The sequence below is a fragment of the Tachypleus tridentatus genome, chromosome 2 (genome assembly GCF_004210375.1).
Source record: "Tachypleus tridentatus isolate NWPU-2018 chromosome 2, ASM421037v1, whole genome shotgun sequence".
Taxonomy (NCBI): Eukaryota; Metazoa; Arthropoda; class Merostomata; order Xiphosura; family Limulidae; genus Tachypleus; species Tachypleus tridentatus.
In genome coordinates, this window is record NC_134826.1 from 99,024,059 (window position 1) to 99,048,388 (window position 24,330).

General features: G+C 33.9%; 1 protein-coding gene across 1 annotated transcript in view; it reads right to left on the reverse strand.

Annotated features, from left to right (window-relative positions):
* The window catches only part of LOC143244671 (lysyl oxidase homolog 3-like), a 50,047-nt gene that overhangs the window by 10,226 nt on the left and 15,491 nt on the right, over window positions 1-24,330 (reverse strand). Inside the window, exons 2-5 of the mRNA XM_076489768.1 lie at window positions 18,547-18,737; window positions 11,505-11,696; window positions 2,249-2,405; window positions 827-970 (exon numbers count right to left, since the gene is read on the reverse strand). Coding sequence (XP_076345883.1) covers window positions 827-970; window positions 2,249-2,405; window positions 11,505-11,696; window positions 18,547-18,737 — 684 coding nt within the window. The remainder of the gene's footprint in view (window positions 1-826; window positions 971-2,248; window positions 2,406-11,504; window positions 11,697-18,546; window positions 18,738-24,330) is intronic.

The window sequence follows — 24,330 nt, forward strand, 5'->3', positions numbered from 1 at the left end:
TGTTTCTTGCCTTTAACATAGTCTCTGTTCTTCCCTAATACAGCATTCACCTTCTAATCATGATTATTATTGTGATAATCTGTAGTATCTAAAATACTTACTATCAGTCAAATAAAATTGAAGTGACCAAGATAATTACGTTGTAAATCTTTGATTGAACGAGTAATATTTATGTAAGAATCTGACTTTATTCATGTTATTTTTTGACAATACAAAACCACAAATAACTGTACAGAACTCCAAAAGATTACAACATATGATTGTAACGTATTTCTGTGTGGTAATACAGAAGAAAAATTACAATGCTATACGCTGCTTTCACTTCTAAACAAGTTGTATGCCTAAGCCTAAGCGCACCAAAAACATTTCAGCATTAATTCTAAATTAAATGTACGCATAACTTCAAATATAACGTTCCAATACATTAGTCTGAGAATTATATAAAATGTTTTTAACAAATAATTATTTTCAAGTAGTCATCTTTGTTAAAAGTATTAATGTTTTTTAGGAAAACGTTGAAAAATTAAATATCTCCATTTATTCAACACATTTTTATGTAGTGAATAAAGCTGGCTCATGTAAATTTAGAAATATCTGTTATTCAATATTAGTATTAATTAATGGAGAAAATATATCGAACAATAACGGTACTCATCTGAAGAATAAATGCATTATAATCATTATAAGATTTCGTGTAATGGCATTGTATAATTAGTTGAAAGTAGGCTAATGATTTGTGTACTCGGAATGTGAATGATATGTTAACGTTAACTGTTAACATTCCTCTGATGTTAACTTTATAGTCTATAATGTAATGATGTCTCACCGTAATCGTTATTCTGCTTTTGTCGGTAAGCTGCAGACGCTAAACAATTTTCTTCCATGGCACATTGTAAATACAACAACTCTCGGTCTTCAAGGTAACTGGAACGTTCAATTTCTTTCTCATCGGGAACAAGGTCTGGTAAAACTGTAAATGTATATGTATATATAACTGTTAAAAGTACATACATTAACTTACACTGAATACCGAACTTCGTAAAACTGAATAAATAAAATCATCAGGCATAAACTAACAATTACTTCTGTATATCTTTATGTCCACTTTTCATGCCTACACTTTAATCGATCTAATCCAAATTTGGCACCCTTAGGGTTTTTCTGGGAGTACGATAGGGGTCTAAGTCTGGATATGTCCTCTGGTTACATCAAGGGGACTAACTCTTTGTTTGTTTGTATGTTTGCCTTTGATGTTTTCAATTCTGACTGATGTTAATCAAACTTGGTATGTGCTCTTAACTCTCATCCCTAGGGCGTGATATAGGGACTAGTGTTCCTATCTTACACTCCTATTACTATCCGGGAGGTTTTCCGTCTTCCCCTTGCGCTGAAGAGATACGTTAACCAGTCGAAAATGAATAAAATACAGACACAAGGCTATATAAAGCTAACATGAAACAATTTGTATAATCAGTGATGTCGAGTGATGTTGTATAAGTAAAACAGGAGGCACAAGGCCTGGTAAACAAAATAATAATGTGAATAAAACAGGAGGCACAAGCTCAGGTAAACCAAATAATAATGTAAGTAAAACAGGGTGCACTAGCTTTAGTAAAACAAAATAATAGAATAAGTAAAATACGCGAATATCCGAATCAAAAGGAATCGAATTTATTACGTTTGCAAGTCAAAGTTAAGTAGTGACCATTTGTAAAACATCAATAAACCATAGTTAATACATTGCTTATCATGTTTAACCTTCTTATATTGTTGGTTAATTGAAAATTGTTTATGTACAATCGTGAATTTACTACTTATGGTTTGTTAAGTATCTTCTGGTAGTGGTTAGTTGTACAATATTTATGTACCATCATTAATGGATTACTTAGGGTTATTCACTTCTAGAAGCGGTTAGTTGCAAGTTAAATAAAAACCTGTAATTCATCATCTATGATCATAATCCTACTTCTAGCAGTGAGGAGGATTAACTTAGAGTTATAATAATTTCTTTTAAGGCATGTTATGCTACTATATTAAAAGTTAAAAACACAAAACTCGGCGTTTTATTGCAAAATTAAAAGTAAAATCTTTATTACTAGCTATAGCAGATTAGTTTCGATAGCACATTTACCAACATTAGGGCTAAGCCTGATAATGATACTTATGTTATTGAAATTAATCGACTATAATTAATAATAGTGGTTTTTACCTTTAATTGTGTCAGACAACATTGGAGGTATAAACCTACCAGTAGTGCAGATGACCCCTGCAATGTTTTCATCTTTTCCTGGACACTCTACATGTCCAGCTTCATCATACAGGCAATATGCTAGGCTATTCTCGTCTCCTGTACATTTCACTCCACTGAGGACCAAATCTTCGTATTTTCCTCCGAAAAAAGAGCTCTGTACGTACAGTAAATATTTTGTAAGAGTCGTACAGGTAATTTGAGTTTTAAATCAAGTAAGAAATAATCTAATGATATCTCTGTAGACCATACAAAAATATACCTGACTCCAATAGGCCGAGTAAAAGGAGAAATTTAATCAGTTTTACTTAAATATCATAAAAAATAGAAGGACTGTCGAAATTTGGATTTTAAGTATACATATAACGACCGTAAATGCATCACAGTGCAGTTTTCAAGTCTAACACTGTTTCTTACAGATATTAATCATACAACACTGTATTAATACCCCATGTAGAAATAATTTGCTTTTTTGTTTTTTTTGTGTTGTGACATGATAGAAAATATATTTTCAAAAAATATTAAATTAAATTTTGAATTCCCATTTATAGGAATATTTTACTGTTAAGACTGAATTTGTTTTTGTTATTTTTTTCACAATAATTAAAGTTAGCGTTTTTTGTGCTATATGATAATTTTGACTGAAGCAATGGACAAGTAAACGCTATTTAAACGCTTTCTATGAATTATTTGAAAAATGGAACTTAAATTGTGCTGCACAAATAGGCCAAGTGGTTAGGGTGCTCGACTCGTAACTTAAGGGTTGCGGGTTCGACTCCCCGTCGCACCAAAAATGCTCGCCCTTTCAGCTGTTGAGCGTTATATAGTGACTGTCAATCTCACTTCTTTGGTAAAAGAGTACCCCAAGAGTTGGCGGTAGATGGTGGTGACTAGCTGCCTTCTCTCTAGTGTTACACTGCTAAATTTGGGACGGCTAGCGCAGATAGCCTTCGTATAGCTTTACGCAAAATTGAAAACAAACAAATCTACAAAAAAATTGGAATTCGTAAAAATCGGCTTCAAACTTACTTAACAAACATTCCAAGTATTTTGCTGTTTAGAAATAACTGAAGTTATAATGTGTTCTTCTTTAACAAGTCTCTCAGACAAAGTGCTACTTTAGTGACTTTATAAGTTCTCTAATGTAACGTTCAAAAGCTAGTACTGGTTAGCAGTTATTTACTTTACAATGTAATAAGTCTCGTAAACGTCAGTTTTAGTTAGTGTTTAGTGACTTTGGGGTGTTCTTCCCTGTAGTAAGACTCTAAACATAGCATTTATAGATTTTGTAATAATATTCAATGTTACATGACTTTCGGAAGCTAGTGTTGCTTAGTGTTCAGTGACTTTGTAATCTTCTTTGATATGAATAAATCTCTGTATGTTCTATATACAGTTATGATCAAGGAGGGTATTTACAAGTCGATCGTTTCTTATCTCATTCGAGCGAAAGTGAAATTCAAGTTCTAACGAATTTATCAGTGTTTAAAACGCATGACTGTTTCCTATGATTAATTTCTCAACAAAAATAAGTTAAACAATTGAATCAAATTTGCTAAACCTTCGTCTATAGTCACTCTTGTGTATGACAATAAACTGTGTATATATTTCCTTTATATGGTAACCAATGTTTAATTTTAAACGAAAAATGATATTATAAGAGAAAGTCTACTAATAGTATTATCAGTAAACTAATAGCAAGCTTACCCAACTTGTGATTCAAAACATTTTAGTCATTATAAGTTTCAGTTTTCATTTTCACCAATTTATGGCATTTGCTATTTCCAGTAAATTTGTTACACAAGATTGTTTTCATAAATTTATTTCATTTGTTTAATGATTTTAGTAGGTAGTTTACTATTATAAGACTTACCGATTGAACTGCCGCTTGGATTTCTATGATATAAATGCCTCCTATTGGCTCAGCAGTATGTGTGCAGAATTATGACGATAAAAGTTACGTTTTAGTAAGCGTTGTTGTCACAGCACAGATAAACCATTGTATAACCTTATCCTTCTATAAACAAACAAATAAAGCGCAAACTTTGTTTTTGCGAGAAATGTGCTTAAGAATGTGATCCAAGATAGTGATTACAGAACTTAATCTTCCTACGGAAATAAACACAAGCCTGTTTAAACCGAAATCTAACATCTTTTGTAACATCATCAAACTCTTGAGAACAGAAATGTAACGGATTTCGTAATACCATCATTTGGCTTTGTATGAAACCAAAATGTCAACACCTTTAATAGCACAACCATCCGGCTCTGTATAAATTAATATTTTAACAGCTTTTCTTTCACAATCATCAGGTTCTGTATAAACCGAAGTTTAAAAGCTTTCGTAGCACTATCATCTGTCCTTTGAAATACCGTTTTATCAAGTTACTCTTGATCCAGATATCGTACATATTATTTCCTGGAATCACGTGATAAATACCTTTCCTCTTTCAACAAGAAGCAGTTTTTGTAAACATAAATGTCATTTAGAATAATTTATATATAACACCAGATTGTGATGACAATATCAGAATATACTAAAAGTTGAAATAGTATTTTTTATGATGAACAAGAAAAACAAGAACACGAAACTGTTGAATGAAAGTATTTAGTTATTTTGTAGGTACTTTCATTGGTGAAGGAAATTATATTTATATATTAACTAGGTGTTGTTGGATAAAAAAAATTCATTAAAACACGATAACGAAAATATATTTGCACTATTGGCCTTTATTTCATTTGCAAAACGTTATTTGATTCAGAGATAAGTCCTCGTATTTATAACTCTAAAGTCAGCGGTTCGTTTTCCCTCTGTGGACGCAGAAAAGTACACGGTGCAGCTTTGCTATAACTAAACATATATACATAGGCTAATAGAAGAAAAACATTTGGGTTACCGAAATGGTAGGCTAAGGTGTCCCAAAGAAACACTTTTTAATATCTTTATTTTGAAATACTTGTAGTTTTTAAACGAAACCTAAAACTCAAACGCTTCAGAGGAATAGTGAGCTATTTGGAAGCGCTTGAGTTTTGAATCTCTTTTACAAATCATTGCAACCTTTGTGTTTGATCCTGTTTGTTGATTTCTTTGACAACCCTGTTTACTGATCTTTGACATTAAAGTTAAGTATGACTGAATTCTCTCACTTATACTTAGTGAGAAAAATCCTCAGTTTATACCACTTTTGGAGAAACTAAGAAAAACACAAATCTCATCAAAGTAATACCGAAAAAATAAAAGAGAAGACCTTGCTCTCATAAGAAAAATCGTCCTTTGCTTGGTGAGAATGCTAAATAAAAAATCAAATCAGATAAATTGCGCTCACCCCATCCACGAAAATCACGCATTGCCTTTATTGAAGATCAGTCCAAAGCACCAGAAGATTAGGAAGAAAATTATTCTTAGCTGAGTTGCATATAAATTACGCTCTACGGTGTCAGAGGAGAAAAGTGGTTTGGTTTGTTTTGAATTTCGCGCAAAACTACACGAGAGCTATCTGCATTAGCCGTCCCTAATTTAGCAGTGTAAGACTAAAGGGAAAGCAGCTAGTTATCACTACCCACCACCAACTCTTGGGTTACTCTTTTACCAACAGATAATGGGATTGATAGTCACTATATAACGCCCCCACGGCTAAATTGGCGGACATGTTGGGTGCTATGGGGATTCGAATCCGCGAACCTTGGATTACGACTCGAGTGCATTAACCACCTGGCCATGCCGGACCAGAAAAGAAGTTAGGCCGAACCGTTCATTGACTTTAGCTTTTTCATAAAAAAGTAGTGCATCAGTTTTTATAATACCGTTCTAAAAACAAGACTCGGAAGATGATGATGACTTGGAGAAAGCTCCCAAATTTGATCGCATCCTTGAAATAAGAAGACAGAGATAAGAGACAATATTCACAAAAATATCACGAAACATTTTAAGTTACCCCAGTGTTGTAGCTGGGGTCAAACAAAACAGATATCTTGAAGATAAATACTTTACATGTCAACACTTTTACAAGCATCTGAAGTCTACCTGAGAAGTATGGTAGCAAGTAAATCAAGCAGATAGGAAACCGATTAATACAGCGAGAGATAACTATAACAACAATGAATGGAAAAATGTCAGTTTTTCTTCAACTTCATTGTTCGTTAAGAAAATAAAACATGCTGTGATACGGAAGGTACGTTTCACAATCGATTGGCAATTCTTGTATCGGGATAGGGTCAAAGGAATAATCAGAAGAAAAACTTCTTGCTTGTCAAGAACTAAAAAATAGCACAGGATAACCATAGATTATAGAAACTTTACGTATACTAAGAGATCGTCACATTTAGATCATCACTAGGTGGATGAAAAAAGTGGAAATTATAATTGAGAAAAAGAACTTGGTCTTCTTTTACTTTGTTTAGTGTGTCGTCATCATATTTTGGAACTTACTCCAAAATATTTATTAGAAAAACTAATAGGAAAAGATAACGCATCCGTCAAATGGGAAGAAATTGATACAGAAACACTTGATGGCTATCAAACACTTAAAATACCCAATAATTGACTTTTTACAAAGTTTCTCTTCGATTTTCTTTTTCTGAGACCAAATTACACGATATCTCGTGACGACTACTATGAGTGTGCTTTCCTTATATTTATTTTTGTTTGGCGAAAATTAGTCGAAAGAAAGAAAGTTTCGCTAAACAGGGCCTGTCAACAAAGTCATGTCCTTTATTTTCTATAATATTAAAATCGGTCTCTTTTCCAGTGAGTTGAACATCTCGATAAATAAAATATTCAATAAAAAAGAAAAGATTTGTCACATTAATCTCAAGAATTTACGTAAAGCACTGGTTAGGCTGCCAAAGGGCAAAAAATGTGACATTAAACGACATCTTACATCTAAAAGAAATGCTCATGTATACTGAGATCGACAAAGAGATTGGGGATAAAGATAGCTGCCTTTTGTGTTTTTGTTTTAAGACAATGAGTGTGTAGTAGCAAAAGAGAAAATGGATTTGAGATTGTATGCTTACAAAGCGCAAAAAATGATTTACTCAAAAGGAAAACCAATTTTTATAAAACCAAAAAAATCTCAAGTGGGTATTGAAGGGATATTTCTTGAGTAACCTATAAACCTTCTATACGTTTTCCATTTCACTCTATGTTGAATGATTTTGTTGCCTGGCTTACTAAACGACCATCAGCATGGCAAGAAAGAACTAATTTTCTAAGATCGCAAGAGTGGATTAGAGCGCTTTCAATAACTAATGATACTGCGGAGTGAGGCACTAATTTCGTAAGTAACTATTTAACGATTTTAACTAAAAATCAATAGCAACAACAATTCATGTTAGAAGTAGTAGAATCTCATAAAAACTTTATCCAAGCTGCTCGAATATTCTCCGTCACTAAATAAATACTTATATGAAAGTTTTCTTCATCATCACTATCACTATTTGTTTAGACCAAATTTCTCCTTTTAAATGATGTTCCGATCTTATGGATATAGTTGATTCATATCATTTTTTAAATATTTTCGTATTTTTTATTAAATTTCTGTAAACTCCAAAACAAACTGTTTTACTTTAGCATAAGTGTTTCTTTGCATATTCGTTAATTTCAATTTAGAAATTTTAAAAAATAAGTACGATTTTGAGGTACATTACAGCAAAATTTCACATTAAATTTTATTATTTAAAGTTAGATAAAATTATTTTTATTGCATAATTACCCTGTTTTAGCTTTTACACACATCTTATACTCAAATGTTGACCTCGAAAAGTAAATCCAAATAGGTCTATAAATAAAAAAATGGTTTCTTCCTTGAAAAAAATGTCCTTTAGGCTATGTTTTTTTTCGTCAATTAAGCCAATTTTGGCTTATCTTAGTAATAAGGCACATAATGATATTAGGGCTGAAAATTAGGATATTGGAAAAGTGTTTTGGGGACCCATTCTAGGCTTATTGTGTATAGCGTAATCGTTTAAAGCAATGGTCCATAATCTAATTTCTGAGAAGTCGTTAGTGCTTAAGATGAAAACTATATGCCACAACGGACAAAGCATATCTTGAATAAAAATAATTAAGACATTACCATATATTTAATTCAACGTTTAAGAAGATAGTCAAATTAATTGCATACAAATTATCAACGCAAAGAAGTATCTATATGAGAAAAAAACTAATGATATTATGAGTGATGAAATATTTTTATAAGTACTGTAAATATATTCAAGTAAGAACAAAATAAAAGCATTGAAGTAAGAATGACGTGTGTTATATGCATTGGACTAGGATTTATACAAGGGTGTTGGAAACTATGTTGTAATAAGTTTGTTGGAGTAATTGCAGTAAAATAAGTACGATATGTGTTGTATTAAGTGGGTTTAAATAAGTACGACGTGTGTTGTAGTAAGTAAGTAAGTTAAAATAAAACGAACTTGTCCGTTACGTTTCAGATAATCACAGCTATCAAAGTATGATACGTATGAACTGAAATAAAGCGTAGAATTCTTAAAAAGCTAACTTTTTGTACCTCTTCTTCATGATAATAGACAAAATTTAAATAAGTCCAGTAATTTGCTCAGCGCATTTTAGATAATTTGCAATGCTGACCTACACCTCTATTGGATAACTTGCAACAATTGGCGTAGACTGCTACTGAATAATTGATGACTTAGACAACAATTAGAAAACTTGCTATAATTGATCTAGACCACTATTGAATAACGTGTAATTATTGACTTAGACCACAACCTGATTACTTGTGACAGTTGACCTAGACTACTATTAGATAACTTGAAACAGTTTATTTAGACCACTACTGGATAACTTACAACTGTTGACTTAAACTATTATTGGATAACGTGAAATACTGGGCTGAGGTAATTGTTAGATAACTGGCAACGTTTGACCTCGACCACTATTAGAAACGTTGCAACTATTGACCTAGACAATTACTGAATATCTTGCAACTGTTCACTTAAGCACTTATCTCACAGTTTACAAGTGATGCTATTGTCCTAAAATACTAACAAAACACTTGAAACTGTTGACCTAGACTTTTTCTGAATATCTTCCAACTGTTGACATAAATCACTAATGGATAACTTGTTACAATTGACTTACACTACTATTTGAAAAGTTGCAACAGTTGTTCCAGATAACTATAAACAACATGTAATTGCTGACTTAGATTACTACTAGATAACTTGCAGCTGTTATCCTAAACTACTAATAGATAATTTGCAACTGTTGACCTTGATCACTACTGGTTAACTTACAACTGCTGACTGTTTGTTTGTTTTGGAATTTCGCGCAAAGTTACTCGAGGGCTATCTGCGCTAGCCGTCCCTAATTTAGCAGTACAAGACTAGAGGGGAGGCAGCTAGTCATCACCACCCACCGCCAATTCTTGAGCTACTCTTTTACCAACGAATAGTAAAATTGACCGTCACATTATAACGACTCCACGGCTAAAAGAATGAGCATGTTTCTTGCAACGGGGATTCGAATCTGCGACCCTCGGATTACGAGTCGAATGCCTTAACCCAACTGGGCATGCCGGCCTCAACTGTTGACTTAAACCTTTACAGGGTAACTTGCAATTGTTGACCTAGACCACTATCAGATAACTTGAAATGTTTGACCTATATTATTACTGGATAACTTGTAACAGTTGACTAAGGCCATTGATCTCTACCACGACTGGAGAACTTGTAACTATTCACCTAGACCACTACTGAATAATTTGCAACGATTGATTCTAAACTATTAAAAGGCAACTTGCAACAGTTGATGTAGACCGCTATTAGATAACTTGCGACTGTTAATATGGACCTTTACTGGCTATCATATAATTGCTGACCAAGAACACCATCGGATATCTTGAAACTATTGACCTAGAAAATTAGTGGATAACTTGGAAGTGTTGTTATTGTCCGAAACTACTGATAGATAACTTGCAACTACTGACCTAGATCTCTATTGGATTAAACTTGCAATTGTTGACTTTGACCATTACCCTGGAACACTACTCGATAAATAATAACTGTTGATCAGGAACTCTAATGGATAACTTACAACTGTTGATCTAGAACACAATAAAATAACTTGTTGCAGTATATCTAGACCATTATTAGAAAGTTGTAACAGCTGATCTAGATCAGTACTGGACAACTTATAACTCTTGACCTAGACCATTAATAGATAATTTTCAACTGTTTATCTATACCATTGCTGGATAACTTGAAACAGTTGACCTACACCACTAGATCACTAATAAAAATCTTGAAACAGTTGGTCTACACCACTCTTGAATAACTTGTAATTATTGACTCAGATCAGTACTAGATAACTAGCAATTGTTGTCCAATACCACTGCTAGATAACTTAAATCTTTTAACCTGGATCAGTTATTGGATAACTTGTAAGTGTTGACTTAGACCATTGAGCTTGAGCACTACTGGATAATTTGTAACTGTTGATCTAAACCATTACTGTATAATTTGCAAAGATTGACCTAAATTATATATGGATAATTTAAAACTTTTGACCTGGATCCCTATTAGAAAATTTGCGACAGTTGATTTAGATCACTTCTGGATAACATTTTATTATTGACATAAGCCACAACTGAATAACTTTGCAATTGTTGACCTAGATAATTAATGGATAACTGGAAACTCTTGACTTAGACCATTATTAGAAACGTTCCAGCAGTTGATCTAGACCATTACTGAATATCTTGCTACAGTTAACTTAAACGCTTAGTTCATAGCTTGCAAGAGTTGCTGTTGTCCTAAACTACTAATAGAACACATGCTTCTGTTGACTTAGACCTTTTCTGAATAACTTGCAACTGTTAACCTAAATCACTGTTGGATAACAAGCAGCTGTTGTCCAAAACTACCAATACATAACTTGCAAATGTTGGCCTAGACTGTTGCTGAATAACTTGGAACTGTTTACATAGACAACTATTTGATAAAATGCAACAGTTGACCTTGTCTACTACCGGATAACTTGCTCTAAACTATTATCAAATAACTTGAAGGTATTGACATTAAGTCTAGAAATGTATCTCAAATAAAGTTGAAATGTGTTTTTGTTTACTTTTTCACTATGTGATGTAAGACAAATGAAAATTGAGACCGAATGATTCCACAACAGGAGATTTATAATGTTGTACCACTATAACTCTATGTATTCTGTGAAACGTTGCATCTACCACATTCTCAACTTAAAAATTGTTTTTGTGAATTATAGAATTACCTGAATAGATGCCTGAGCATATCCAAATCCTAACTGTCTGCACGCCACCATGGCTTCCAGCACACCCCACCCATCTCCACAAATAACACCCCAACCTTTTCCTGGAATTTGTAGCTCAACTCTTCCCTCGGTTGGTGTTCTTCCTCCTATAAGTCGAACTGTAACGTTGGTGATATTATATTCTGCAAATACCTAAAAAAAACAAACTAAATTTTATTTTTAAATATTAAAATAATAATAATATTGTATATGTTGCACATCAAACTCATAAAAGATGTTGTTATAATGAAAATATGTTACTTTAGATCTTCATGAACATACAGTGCTGTACATAGAACACATTTATAGGTTTCTATATTACATTAGCTTAGAACTAATTATTGAAATATGCAAAATTCATGTTTTTTGTCTGTTTTTTTGTTTGTTTGTTTTTGGAATTTCGCACAAAGCTACTCGAGGGCTATCTGTGCTAGCCGTCCCTAATTTAGCAGTGTAAGACTAGAGGGAAGGCAGCTAGTCATCACCACCCATCGCCAACTCTTAAGCTACTCTTTTACCAACGAATAGTGGGACTGACCGTCTCATTATACGCCTCCACGGCTGGGAGGGCGAGCATGTTTAGCGCGACGCGGGCGTGAACCCGCGACCCTCGGATTACTAGTCGCACGCCTTACGCGCTTGGCCATGCCAGGCCCAGTTTTTTGTCATGTTGGCTGACAAATAATATAAGGGATAACCTTAAAGAAAAGGATAATAAATTGAGAAGATTAAATTGACTGTTACAATGAGAGATTTAGAGGGTTATAGTAGATCAAGAGAGCTGTTTAAATACACATTTGGGAAATCAAAACAGTTATATAAAACTGGTTGGCTGTGAGTGTAACAATCAACAGTAAAGATTTATTTAAATGCCTTAGAAGTCAGTCAAACACTAGGGTAGAAGTAAAACCTTTAATGAATAATATATAAAGGCTCATATTTGATGATTATGAAATAACCGAACTATTAAACTTCACTTTTTTCTTCATTTTGTACGAATAATAATTTAAACAATATTCCTTATTCTAAATAGATGCTAGGTACAAACAGGATTGAAAAAAAGATTATCACACTACTTCCGTGCTTGATAAGGAAAATTGGGAACTTTGAAGAATGATAAATCTTCTGAGCCAGGTATCATTTTCCCAAGGGTTGTGAAGGAAGGTGACGATTAAACATGTGAGTCACTTGCTACCATTTGTTTGTAACTTCTTGAATAGTGGACAGGTGTCACAGAATTGGAATATTGGCTAATGTTGCTCCTAATTTCGAGGGAAATGATAAACGTTGTCCTGGTAATTATTGGTTAGTTAGCCTTAAATCGGTGGTAAGAAAAACGAAGAGCTAGAGTCAGCCTAAATGTGGTGTTTAAGATTGTTTAGGGAATTGATAGCACCAATGCAGTATATTCTTTCTTACTTAATGGTGACAATAGGAAGAGTAGAGGACCCGGATATATGTTTTGATAGTGTAGGCATCATCTTTAACTAAGACAGTTTTACTCTTCTAACAGGGTGGATGATTTTTGAATCCAACAAATTTAAGAAAATTTAAGGGAATTTTTATAAATATTGAATGATAATGGTTGGCTTAATTTTTCTTCTTTTTTTTAAGTTCAGTCTAGTGTATGAAACAGCCGAGAAGGGATAATAAATCTTTTGGCGTCCTTAAGCTTTATGTTATGTTATAACAAAATTCTAACCTCTTATTATTTGTTAATATCATTTTATAAATATCATTTTTATTGTCTTGAAAAGCTAGTTATACCAATTAATTTTATACAGACTTCGCATTTTTGTATTTTAAGCACCGCCCGTTTTACACTATAATTTTAAATACAGAAGCAGATGATCTGGGTCAGCAATATTACTTATGCAATCCTGACAAAAATATAATTTTCTAAAATATCGTAAAATAATAAAAACATATGACGCAAAACGGTGTCGATTATACCACAGAACCAGCCGTTCATGGAACACGCTTATTTAATGCAATTTACCTGGTAAATCTACGGATTAACAACAGAAAAATACGGGGTTTGATTCATTGCAGTGGACAAAAATGATGGCTCAAAAATGGCTTTTCTCTTAAACAAGCAAATATTAATGTAATATTATTCATTGTAAGAATGAAACATCGAAACAGTTTTCAATACGTTTTCTTAAGCTTTTACAATTAACTCCATGCTAAAGTATTTACGTAAATAAGCTACAGTTACGACAGAAAGTGTTCGTACCCCTGCGTCGTGAGTAGTGTTTTCCTCATAACTTAAAACGTATCACGATTAGGAAAATGAAAGCAGAGTATTTTATAAATATTATACTAACACACATCTAAATAAATTTTTATGTAAATTGAGCGAAAAATAAACTGTTTATAAACAAATAACCAAACATAAGAAAACCAGAAAGTGTTCGTGCGTCTACTTTAATGGTCAGTTGTATAGCTTTTCAAGTGAATTACTTGGCGCAATCTCTCCTCATAGCCCTTCATGATCCTTTGACAGTACTCGACTGGTGTTTTCTTCCATTCTCCTTTACAGAAGACTTCCAACTCTTGCAAGTTTTTTGGATGACGCTGATGAACCCTGATCATCAACTCATGCCACACGTTTTCAATTGGGTTGAGATCGGGTGACTACGATGGCCACTCCAGAACGCCTATTTGGTTCCTCTGCAACCAGGATTGCACATATTTCGATGTGTGCTTAGGGTCATTGTTGTGCTGGAAGATCCAACGACGCCCAAGCCACAGGTTCCGACCATCATTCTTGATATAAGTGCCTAATATATCAACGTATTCTTCTTTTTTCATGATTCCGTTGACGCGGTAAAGGCTGCCTACACCAGAAGAGCTGAAGGAACACCGTAGTATGATCGAGCCACCTCCGGGTTTAACTGTAAGGACGGTGTTCTTTGGAAGATTTTGTTCCCCCTTCTTAGGGAAAATATAGCGAACATCATTGTGGCCGAAAAGCTAGATTTTAGTCTCGTCTGACCAAAGAATACTCTTCCAATAGGTAAAAGGTTTATCTACATGCTTTCTTGCATACCTCAATCGTGCTTCTAAATGAACAGGCTCGAAATATGGAGTTCTACGAGGACGGCATACTTTGAACCCAGAAGAGCGTAACATGTTCGTAACTGTAGAGGTGCTTACTTCAATCCCAATTTTCCTTACCAGTTTCTATATGCCATTACGTGTTAAACGAAGGTTCCTACTAACTTTTCTGAGAACCTTTCTTTTGGTTCTCTCTGGAATTTTGGTTGGGCGTCCGAAACGAGGGAGGTTAGCAGTTGATCCTGTAAGCTTAAACTTGGCACTTATGCTTTGAACAGTAGATTTTGGGACATTAAGTCATGTAGCAATACCGGAGAGTGACACACGAGACTCGTATTTTAAATAATTCGGTTTTTTAAATCACCGGACAGTTGTTTCCATTTCACCATGATGATCAAGGAGATAATGACGGAGACGGCGCTGAATTGCCGGAAATAAATTTTTTGCTAACTAAATTCCAATAATTATGAACCCAGTGTCTAGTTCTGGAATGGTATAATGTAGTTTATTCGCCAAACTAAACAAAATTTTTACGAGAATATCAGTTTTTCACACGTTCTGAAATGTACGAACACATTCTGCTCCTCCTATATTTGGTTATTTGTTTATAAACAGTTTATTTGTCCTTTAATTTACATAAAAATATATGTAGATGTGTGTTAGTATAATATTTATAATGTATAATATGTCTATTAGCCTAATCGTGATACTTTTTAAGTTATGAGCAAAAAACTACTATGGACGCAGGGGTACGAACACTTTCTGTTATAACTATGTTAAATTCAGAAATTATATATTTAAAAACGGCTGGTATGGATAGAGAAACACTAATAGAGGAACAAAGAACGTTTCGACCTTCTTTGGTCATCGTCATGTTCACGAAGAAAGAAAGGGTTACTGACCGGTAGCTGACCACATGTTTGAAGGCGGTTGTGTAATTGAATGTAAAAATGCAGAGGAAGTGCTTAGATGTTGGATATATTTATTAATATATAAAGGTATTCCTTTGTATTAGTTTTATATATATGTAAAAACGGCTGGTTTAGGTTGAGAAAATTTTTATGTAGAGAAGCGAATAACGTATCGACCTTCTTCGGTCATCGTCAGGTCCATAAAAAAGAAAGAGGTAACTGACCGATAGCTGACCACATGTTTGAAGGGGTTTGTGTAACTGAGTGTAGGAGGTGTGTCACCTTCACACGTTTTCGAACACTGCAAATCAAATAAACACAACATAACCATAGAAAACACCCAGTTACTAAATAAAGAAACAAACATAAACAAATGCAGAATTAAAGAAGCCCAAAATAAACCAATGTAAAGGTTTATTTGTTTTGGAATTTCGCACAAAACTACTCGAGGGCTATCTGTGCTAGCAGTCCCTAATTTAGCAGTGTAAGACTAGAGGGAAGTCATCATCACCCACCGCCAACTCTTGGGCTACTCTTTTGCCAACGAATAGTGGGATTGACCGTCACATTATACACCCCCACGGCTGGGAGGGCGAGCATGTTTAGCGCGACGCGGGCCAGAACCCGCGACCCTCGGATTACGAGTCGCACGCCTTACGCGCTTGGCCATGCCAGGCCAACCAATGCAAAGGAATACCTTTATACCTACATTAATAAATATAATCAAACATCTAAGCACGCTCTCTACATTCCTACACTCAATTACACAACCGCCTTTAAACATGTGGTCAGCTCAGTCAGTAACCCTTTCTATCTTAATGAACCTGACGATGACTGAAGAATGTCGAAACGTTGTTCGCTCTTCTATTAGTGCTTTTTCTATCCATACCAGTCGTTTATAAATATATAATTTTTACTACAAGTGGATTTTCTCGTCATCACTGATTATTAAATTAAGAAATTTAACGCATAGATATATTTCAATGTTGAAAGCAAACTTATGTGTATACACTATAACCCTGATATATTATACATCCTAATATTTATGATAATTTTTATGCTCATCTACATTAGAATATAGAATTGATTGCACATCTAGCAGAAAAAGTTTAAAAAATGTAGATATAAATAATAAATTTATATAGCTAACAATGTCATTCCTGACCAAGAACACTAGTTCGATACGTCATCGTTCTTTAAATAAAAGTATATAAAAACTTGGCCCTAGTTCAACCTATTATTTAATTTTTATTTTTGTCGCCTATGCGGTTTTAACTATATTTCTCTTAAGAATAAAAAACAACTTAAGCAACAAGTAGATGTTTACGTTAATGCCTGTTAGACTGCGGCAGATCGATTATTAAAATATTTCTTGCTAGTAATTATTAGGATGTCAAATCTTTAACTCAGTTGATGGACCAATCGTCCTTAGTTCATTCCTATTCGCCGGAAATGTTAAAAGGTGAATTGCAAGAAGAATGCTTTAAAGGGCCTGAACAAGGGATACTGCAAATTCACATGCATTTTGGTAAAAAAAAGTTTATTTAGAAAACACGACTGACTATTACACTCAGTTATGTATAAAATAATATATATTTTAGTTGTGTTTTTGTTCGTTTGAAGTTAAGCACAAAGCTACACAATGGGTAGTCTGAACTCTGTCCACCACGTATATCGAAACCCGGTTTCTAGTGGTGTGAGTCTGCAGACATCCCAATGTGCCACTGGGGGACTTCGATTGCGTATATTATCCCTAAGGAAGCCGCAAAGGTGAAACATTAGTTAAAATTATATATATATACACATATAGGAAAAGTATGTAAATGCTAGAATGCATTACAAATTTTGAGAGACCAAATAAAAAAACTCACGCCTGTCGAGTCACTAACATTATATCTATATAAATGTACCTGTCTCTTGGGGATCGTTAGATTAAACATTAAGGAGTAAAACGTTGCAAGCTTACTTGATATATACTGAATAACTATTCCTTTTCTCTCGGTGGACTCAGCAGATAGCCCGATGTGCCTTTTCTATAAGAAAACACTTCCCCCTACTGATTAACTACAAATATATATCCTAAAATTACTCATAATTTGTCTAACCGTTAACACGTTTTAAGAAGTGAAATATGAGCACAAAGAGACTTTAGAATTGTAGAGCATTAACGCATTTACAACGTTCATGAAAGGGCGTAATACAGAGAGTAAAGTTGAAAAATGTGCGATAACAGCCTGGAAGTAAAAACAACCGTTAAAGAGACAATGCATGTATATTTTAAAAGTTATTGGCAAATAGGAAAGCGCATCTAACGGGAATAATTATCAAGCTCTGCACACATAATATTAAATACTATATTACCGTTGAAAATCAGATTACAGCAAATACTGACTGTCACTAACAACAAAGATAATGAATATTATCCAACCATGGTCTGACATGGTCTGGTAGTTAGGGCGCTCCACTTTAATCTGAGGGCCGTTAGTTCCAAACCATGTCACACCAAACATGCTTGATCTTTCATCCATGAGGGTGTTATAATGTAACGCTCAGTTCCAATATTCGTTGGTAAAAAAAGCCGAAGAGTTGGCGGTGGGTATTGATAATTGCCTTCCCTCTAGTCTTACACTGCTATATTAGAGATGGCTAATACAGATAGGTCTCTTGTAGCTTTGCGCGAATTTCAAAACAAACCAAAACCTTTTTGTTATTCTCATTGTGTCCCTTAAATTAACCGGTTCCTTAATGTTGAATAATAAAACGACGACAACAACAACAAATAAAATGCAGCAGTATTAATTCTATTAATTAATTTTCTCACATTCAAAAGCTTGTTTTATTTATCTCTGTCGTTCTTGCGGTTGTTCTTCACCTCAAAATAGATGCCTATCTAGGAACAAAATTATTTGGCCAGTAAATAACAATGTAATTTCAATTATTATAAGTATTATTGTAAAGAATATTACACACAACTTAATATTAAAATTATTCACTTTACAAAATTAACTAGTAATTTGTGATAATATACGAACGTTTAGTCTTTCAACTGAAATAGGGTCGTCGTTCTGACTTTGTAAGATAGATGGCGACGTATTATTCTCAAGACACTTCACACCAGCCGCCTCTATTTCAAGGCAATCGTGAACACCCCAGCCATCAAAAGGACAGTCTTGTAAACGTTCTTCATTCCCAGAACAATATAAATTGTCTATCCATATTAGAGCTATAAAATAAACAAAAAGAAACATTTGTCGTTCATGTTTATAGAAGTCACTTTTTTTATACTTACGAACAATGCAATATTTACAAACAAACAGCTACATAAGTTATTAGAAACTTAGAAATATCTAAACGACTTTTTTATTCAACACAATGTCATGACACTTATCTCTGGAAGGGTCAGTAACACCAAAATAATGTTTGAAGCCACATACAATAATTTCAACAAATTTACCATGATGCCTCAAATGAACAACACTTTTATCAGTCTTGTGCTATTTTTTAAACTTATAAAACAAGGTTTTACAAACATTTCAACAACTGTCAAATTTTGGAAAGAATGACTGTTTACTATATATCTTCTCCAAAGTTGTTTTTCAAGACTTTTAGCATTCATGATATTATTCCAAGGATTTTCCCGAAACACATTTTATTAAGATAAATATTTATAGACAAAATTCAGAACAATAACCACTTGTTGTTTATAATTAAGCAGAAAGGTACACAAAGGGCTTTTTTTTGTGCTTTGCTCACTATAGGTATCGAAACTCGGTTTTAATGTAATAAGTCTGCGGACATTCCGCTGTGCCATCGTAGAGGGATAATAGTTAGCGTCATAATATAATATGCATTGTATATATATAAACACTAATTTTTAACTAGTACCAAATTTTATATTTGTGACTAAAAAAACAGAAGAAGTAAAGAAGCAAGTACCAAATGAGGGTAAAATACAAATTAGAACCAGTGGTATATTTTTTGTACGTGTTTTGTGCTTTGTGATTTCAGTACATTTAAATTCTGTTATTTTTCACCACATGTTTCTAATATGGAAGTGATTAGTGAGGTTAGCCTTCCACCCTCTTTGTGAGGATGAATTGACGTCATGGCTACGTAATCAAAAGGCTTCTATCAGGTGTTTACTTTCTCTCTTTCGCTTTTTTTTTTATAGTTCCTGATTGAAACGTTTGTCGAGTGTAATACAGGGGAATAAAAAGTTTGACCTTTGCGTTATAAATGTTTTATGGAGTAGCTTTCTTTCACCATTCGGGTGTTTATTTCAGGAAATAATTCGAAATGTATGACATTATAGATTGTCAGAATTCTTAGTAAGAGGCGGTACTCTGTCACTTTCTTCGTGCACGTGATTCCAACACCCCCATGTGCATGTTCGCATGCTGGTATGCACGTAGCATTTTTGTCAGTGATTTATGGTCATTTCATGTCGAAAAAAATGAAAGTTGAAAGAAGAAACAAAAAACATTTTAATATTTTCCTTCGCAATTAATGTTACCCGTTAGTTTATTCAAAATTTAAAAACAACAACAACTTTATTTTATCATAGGAAGTATAACGGACTACATCTATAATTTTAATTTCAATTTGGTATTCAAAACTAAAAACAAATTAGGAACTCAACATTAGAAGTATTTGATTACATATATGTCTATATAGAAGCTATCGAAAATAGAAATTACTTTATGATAAATTAGATTTGCGTTGTTTTTCTTGAATATTTGCTAAGAGCTCGGCATGGTCAAGTGGTTACGGCCCTTGCCTCCTAATGTGAGAGTCGCGAGTTCGAATACCCCTCACACCAAATATGCTCGCACTTTCAGCTTTAGGGGCATTACATTGTAACGGTGAATCTCAGTATTTGTTGCTAAAAGAATGGCCCAAAAACAGTTGCCTTTCCTCTAGTTTTACACTACTAAATTAAAGACGGTTATAGATTCATATATTGTTAATAAAAAAAATTAACGCTTTATCCGAGATTATTGTTAACAGACTAGTAACTTTGGTGAAGAATTAGAGATATGTAGAGGTATTTTACAGCCCACCGTCAGGAAAACCACTGCAGATCTTTGTGGGCGCAATTCTATCTTAAGAGTTACGGATGCTTAGTAACGCCTTTCCACCACCCAGAGAAAATAATTTCAAGTGTTTGGCAGCAAATCCTCTCACCCAAGTAAAAACATTATAGGTACAAGCAGGAAAGAAATATGTTTTTTTCACATAATACCGTGAGTGCATTTATTTGTTTATTGTTAAGCAAAAAGCTGTACAATGGGCTATCTTTGCTGTGCTTACCACGAGTATCGACATCGGATTTTTAGCAGCTAAAGCCTTCAGGATCACCGCTGAGCCACTTTTGGGCACCACAGGTGTAATTATGCTTATTTAAATCCATAAGCTCTCAGTTGAGCTGTTGCTCCTAGCTCTTTCGTACCCATATTTATAAATAACTTCCCTCATTCTCTTCCACGCTTATTCCTTGAAGTACGCATAAACACAAGTGTTGTTATATACTTACGTATATTTCGTTATGATTAGTCATGTAAACGTAATTTTTGAAACAATCTGTTAGAAATATTTTACAGATATTTCTCACGTTAAAAATAAGATGATTTAAATAATTACCAAATTAATATGTAATATTCATGATTTTTAAATTAATTAAGAAACTGTTGATTTTTTGCCTCTTTCTTTTTATTTCTTCCCCTCTCTCGCTCACTCTCTCTCTATATATATATTTCTGAGAAAATTGACTTAACAACACACTTTTTTAAGGCTAAACAAAGGTCGTGTTGTGTGTATCTGTGTGCCCAGATCGGTGAAAAAATTAGACATCCAACCTTATACTCATATTGGAAGGAAGCGTTCAGGGATGTTGTAATGTAACGTCTTTAAAGCATGAAAGGCACGAGATGTAGTGTATTTAAAGGACACAAGATTTGGGTATGTTGTAAAGTGACATCTTTAAAACCGTATATGTACACCGCGCACATTGTAACTTAGTCTTTAAAGCCTTAGAGACTCAGACATATTGTAAGGTGTGTTTCAAAGCCACAGGTTCTTTGCGAATATGAAAATATGTCGACATTCCCTCAAAGATGTTTTCTGCTCAAAAGTTAATTTTTTTGTGAAACTTTCCGTGGTACTAAGTTACTAGATATAATTAAAGAAAACTGATTATTTTCAAAGATTTTTGCAGCCGTAATATATTCAAAAATTTGGCTTTAATAATTTACGAACCTTTTCTCTCTATACACTTCTGAAATAAACAAATTTAATATTTATATAAAGGTATAGGAAAGCCATAGGACAAATACGGGACTTCCATGAGTTTAAAAGATCATTTGATATATCACTTAAGTTGACTGTGACGTTAATTTGTTGTTTAAAAAAGTTTTCTATCTTATTGCAAGGAAATCTTCTTACATGCAAATACATGTTTACGTACGTCATCGCAAGCAGATGTAAAGAACTCTACGTATGTATGATTCGTTGTATGAAAAGTAGTGGACAAAACGCTTTAGAACTTGGGCGATGAGCATTATACCGTATTGAGAACTAGTTACTTTGTACCGCTTGGTGTCGCTAGGGCTGTAATTAGTTGTCTTCGAGTAAGCTGGAAGCCATTATTAATTTAATAATTTGTATGTCGTTTATAACCATAATATTTTAATGCGTATTCAAAGCAAATTACATTATCCTTAGTGGTACTAAAATAATAATATTGACTTATATATGATCATTACTATGGTCACTTACGCTCATGGAATCTGTAAAATATGCACAAATATGAAACATCATACACTTATGATAAGTTACCAGCAGTAAATAATGAATGTTCAAGCTAATAGTTTATAAAAACTTCCACATGTTGTTTAGAATATTTTTCTTTCATACCAGTCACCCGACCCAATTTTACTTCTGACGCCATATGTTACACCCACACATAGAACGTGACCTTTCTTCACGTGCTCTATTTCCTTCCCAGGATATTTTCTTTTGTTGCTTACGATGGCGCATGTAAGCACGAAGAAAGAGATGGGTTTGTTATTCGAGAATTTTAATAAGCAGCATTAAAATAGTATCTTATTTACAGGGAGAATATGTTAACTTTATTAGGAATTTCCACATATAAACTGTTGAATTAATGGATAGACAAATATACATTAAGACAGACAGAGGTAAATGAAATAGATAGATAAATATAGAAAGCGTTGGATGAACTTACGGATCAATAGAAACACACAGACAAATAGAGATAAATATACGGACGGACAGACGGAAAGATAAGTTCATCATACAGTCCACTTAATCATATATATTATTATTAAAACTTTACACAATTTGTAGAGTCTTGGTTTACAATGTGACTGAGGCGTTAGAGATGATAACACAATACGTGTATCATGAATTATTCTGAGTGACAAAATCTTCCGTGATCTAGTTTCTAAAAGATTTTGCACATACAATCTTATGTCGTCAACCGTTGTATACATCTCAAACCTTCTCAGTAGCGTTGTCCCTAGATATATGTAATCTTACAACTTATCCTTACCTTCAAGTCAAGTCGGGTCCGGCATGGCCAGGTGGTTAAAGCGCTCGACTCGAAATTTCGAGGGTCGCGGATTCGAGTCCCCGTCGCACCAAACATATTCGCCCTTTCAGCCATAGAGGTGTTATAATTATACGGTCAATCCCAATATTCGTTGGTAAAAGAGTAGCCCAAGAGTTGGCTGTGGGTAATGATGACTAGCTGCCTTCCCTCTAGTCTTACACTGCAAAATTAGGGACGACTAGCGCAAATAGCTCTTGTGTAGCTTTGCGCGAAATTTAAAACCAAACCAAACAAACAAATAAGTCAAGTCGCAGATTTGTTAGCTCATCATGAGTGGCGTTTTAGAGTGTGGTGAAGCCTGCAGAAAGGTCAATGGACACTCAATACTTATGTTTTCGCATGGCACAGAAGATGGAGGAATTCATCTTAAATAATAAGAATCTCGTGTCCCAAGTGGACAAAACTTTGGTCATAGTTAAGTTTTTTGCATTTCATTCTTGATAATTCACTGTCCTTGAAGTCGTTAAAGAACCTGTTAAAAACTAAACTGCATTTATTGACGTCATATTGTCTTTTGAGTGATACCAGGTGTTGACCAGAAGACATTTATTTTTTTTTTTACACAAAGTACAAACTACGGTTCCAATCTATCAACAAGTATTGCGAAATTACAAAAAACATTAACAAGTTTCAAGTAGCATGAAGAGGTTCAGCCCTGAAATTATCAACTTACTACGTTCACTTCTAGTGGGTCCACATATTGTGTCATATTGCTTTAATCAGCTAACATTTTTTTTCTATATCTAAGATACTAAACAATGGGGCTACCTGTACTCTGCCCACCGCGGGTGTCGAAATCCGGTTTCTATCGTTGGAAGTCTGCAGACATTCCGCTTTGTCACTGGGGGGCGCATATCTGATCATGAATGTACTTGTAAAGAACGTATTTTGGGACAAAGTGCGAAAGTTAAGCGTTTTCTGATAGTGTTGTATAGCACGTAGACACACCACTGCGTACGACGCAGACACTTAAGTCGCCAACAGAGCTTCAGTTTCAAAATTGTTACCATATACTCTGTTATAACTAGGAATAAGAAATTTATCATCAGACTCAATTGATCAAGTCATCTTTCCAGCTTTTTGTCTTTGCTATTATAGACCATGCGCAAACCACTTTTTCATTGTGTATGTACACCTTTTTCCTCTTTTACATTCGTAAACAGCACTCCTTTATATACCCAACCAA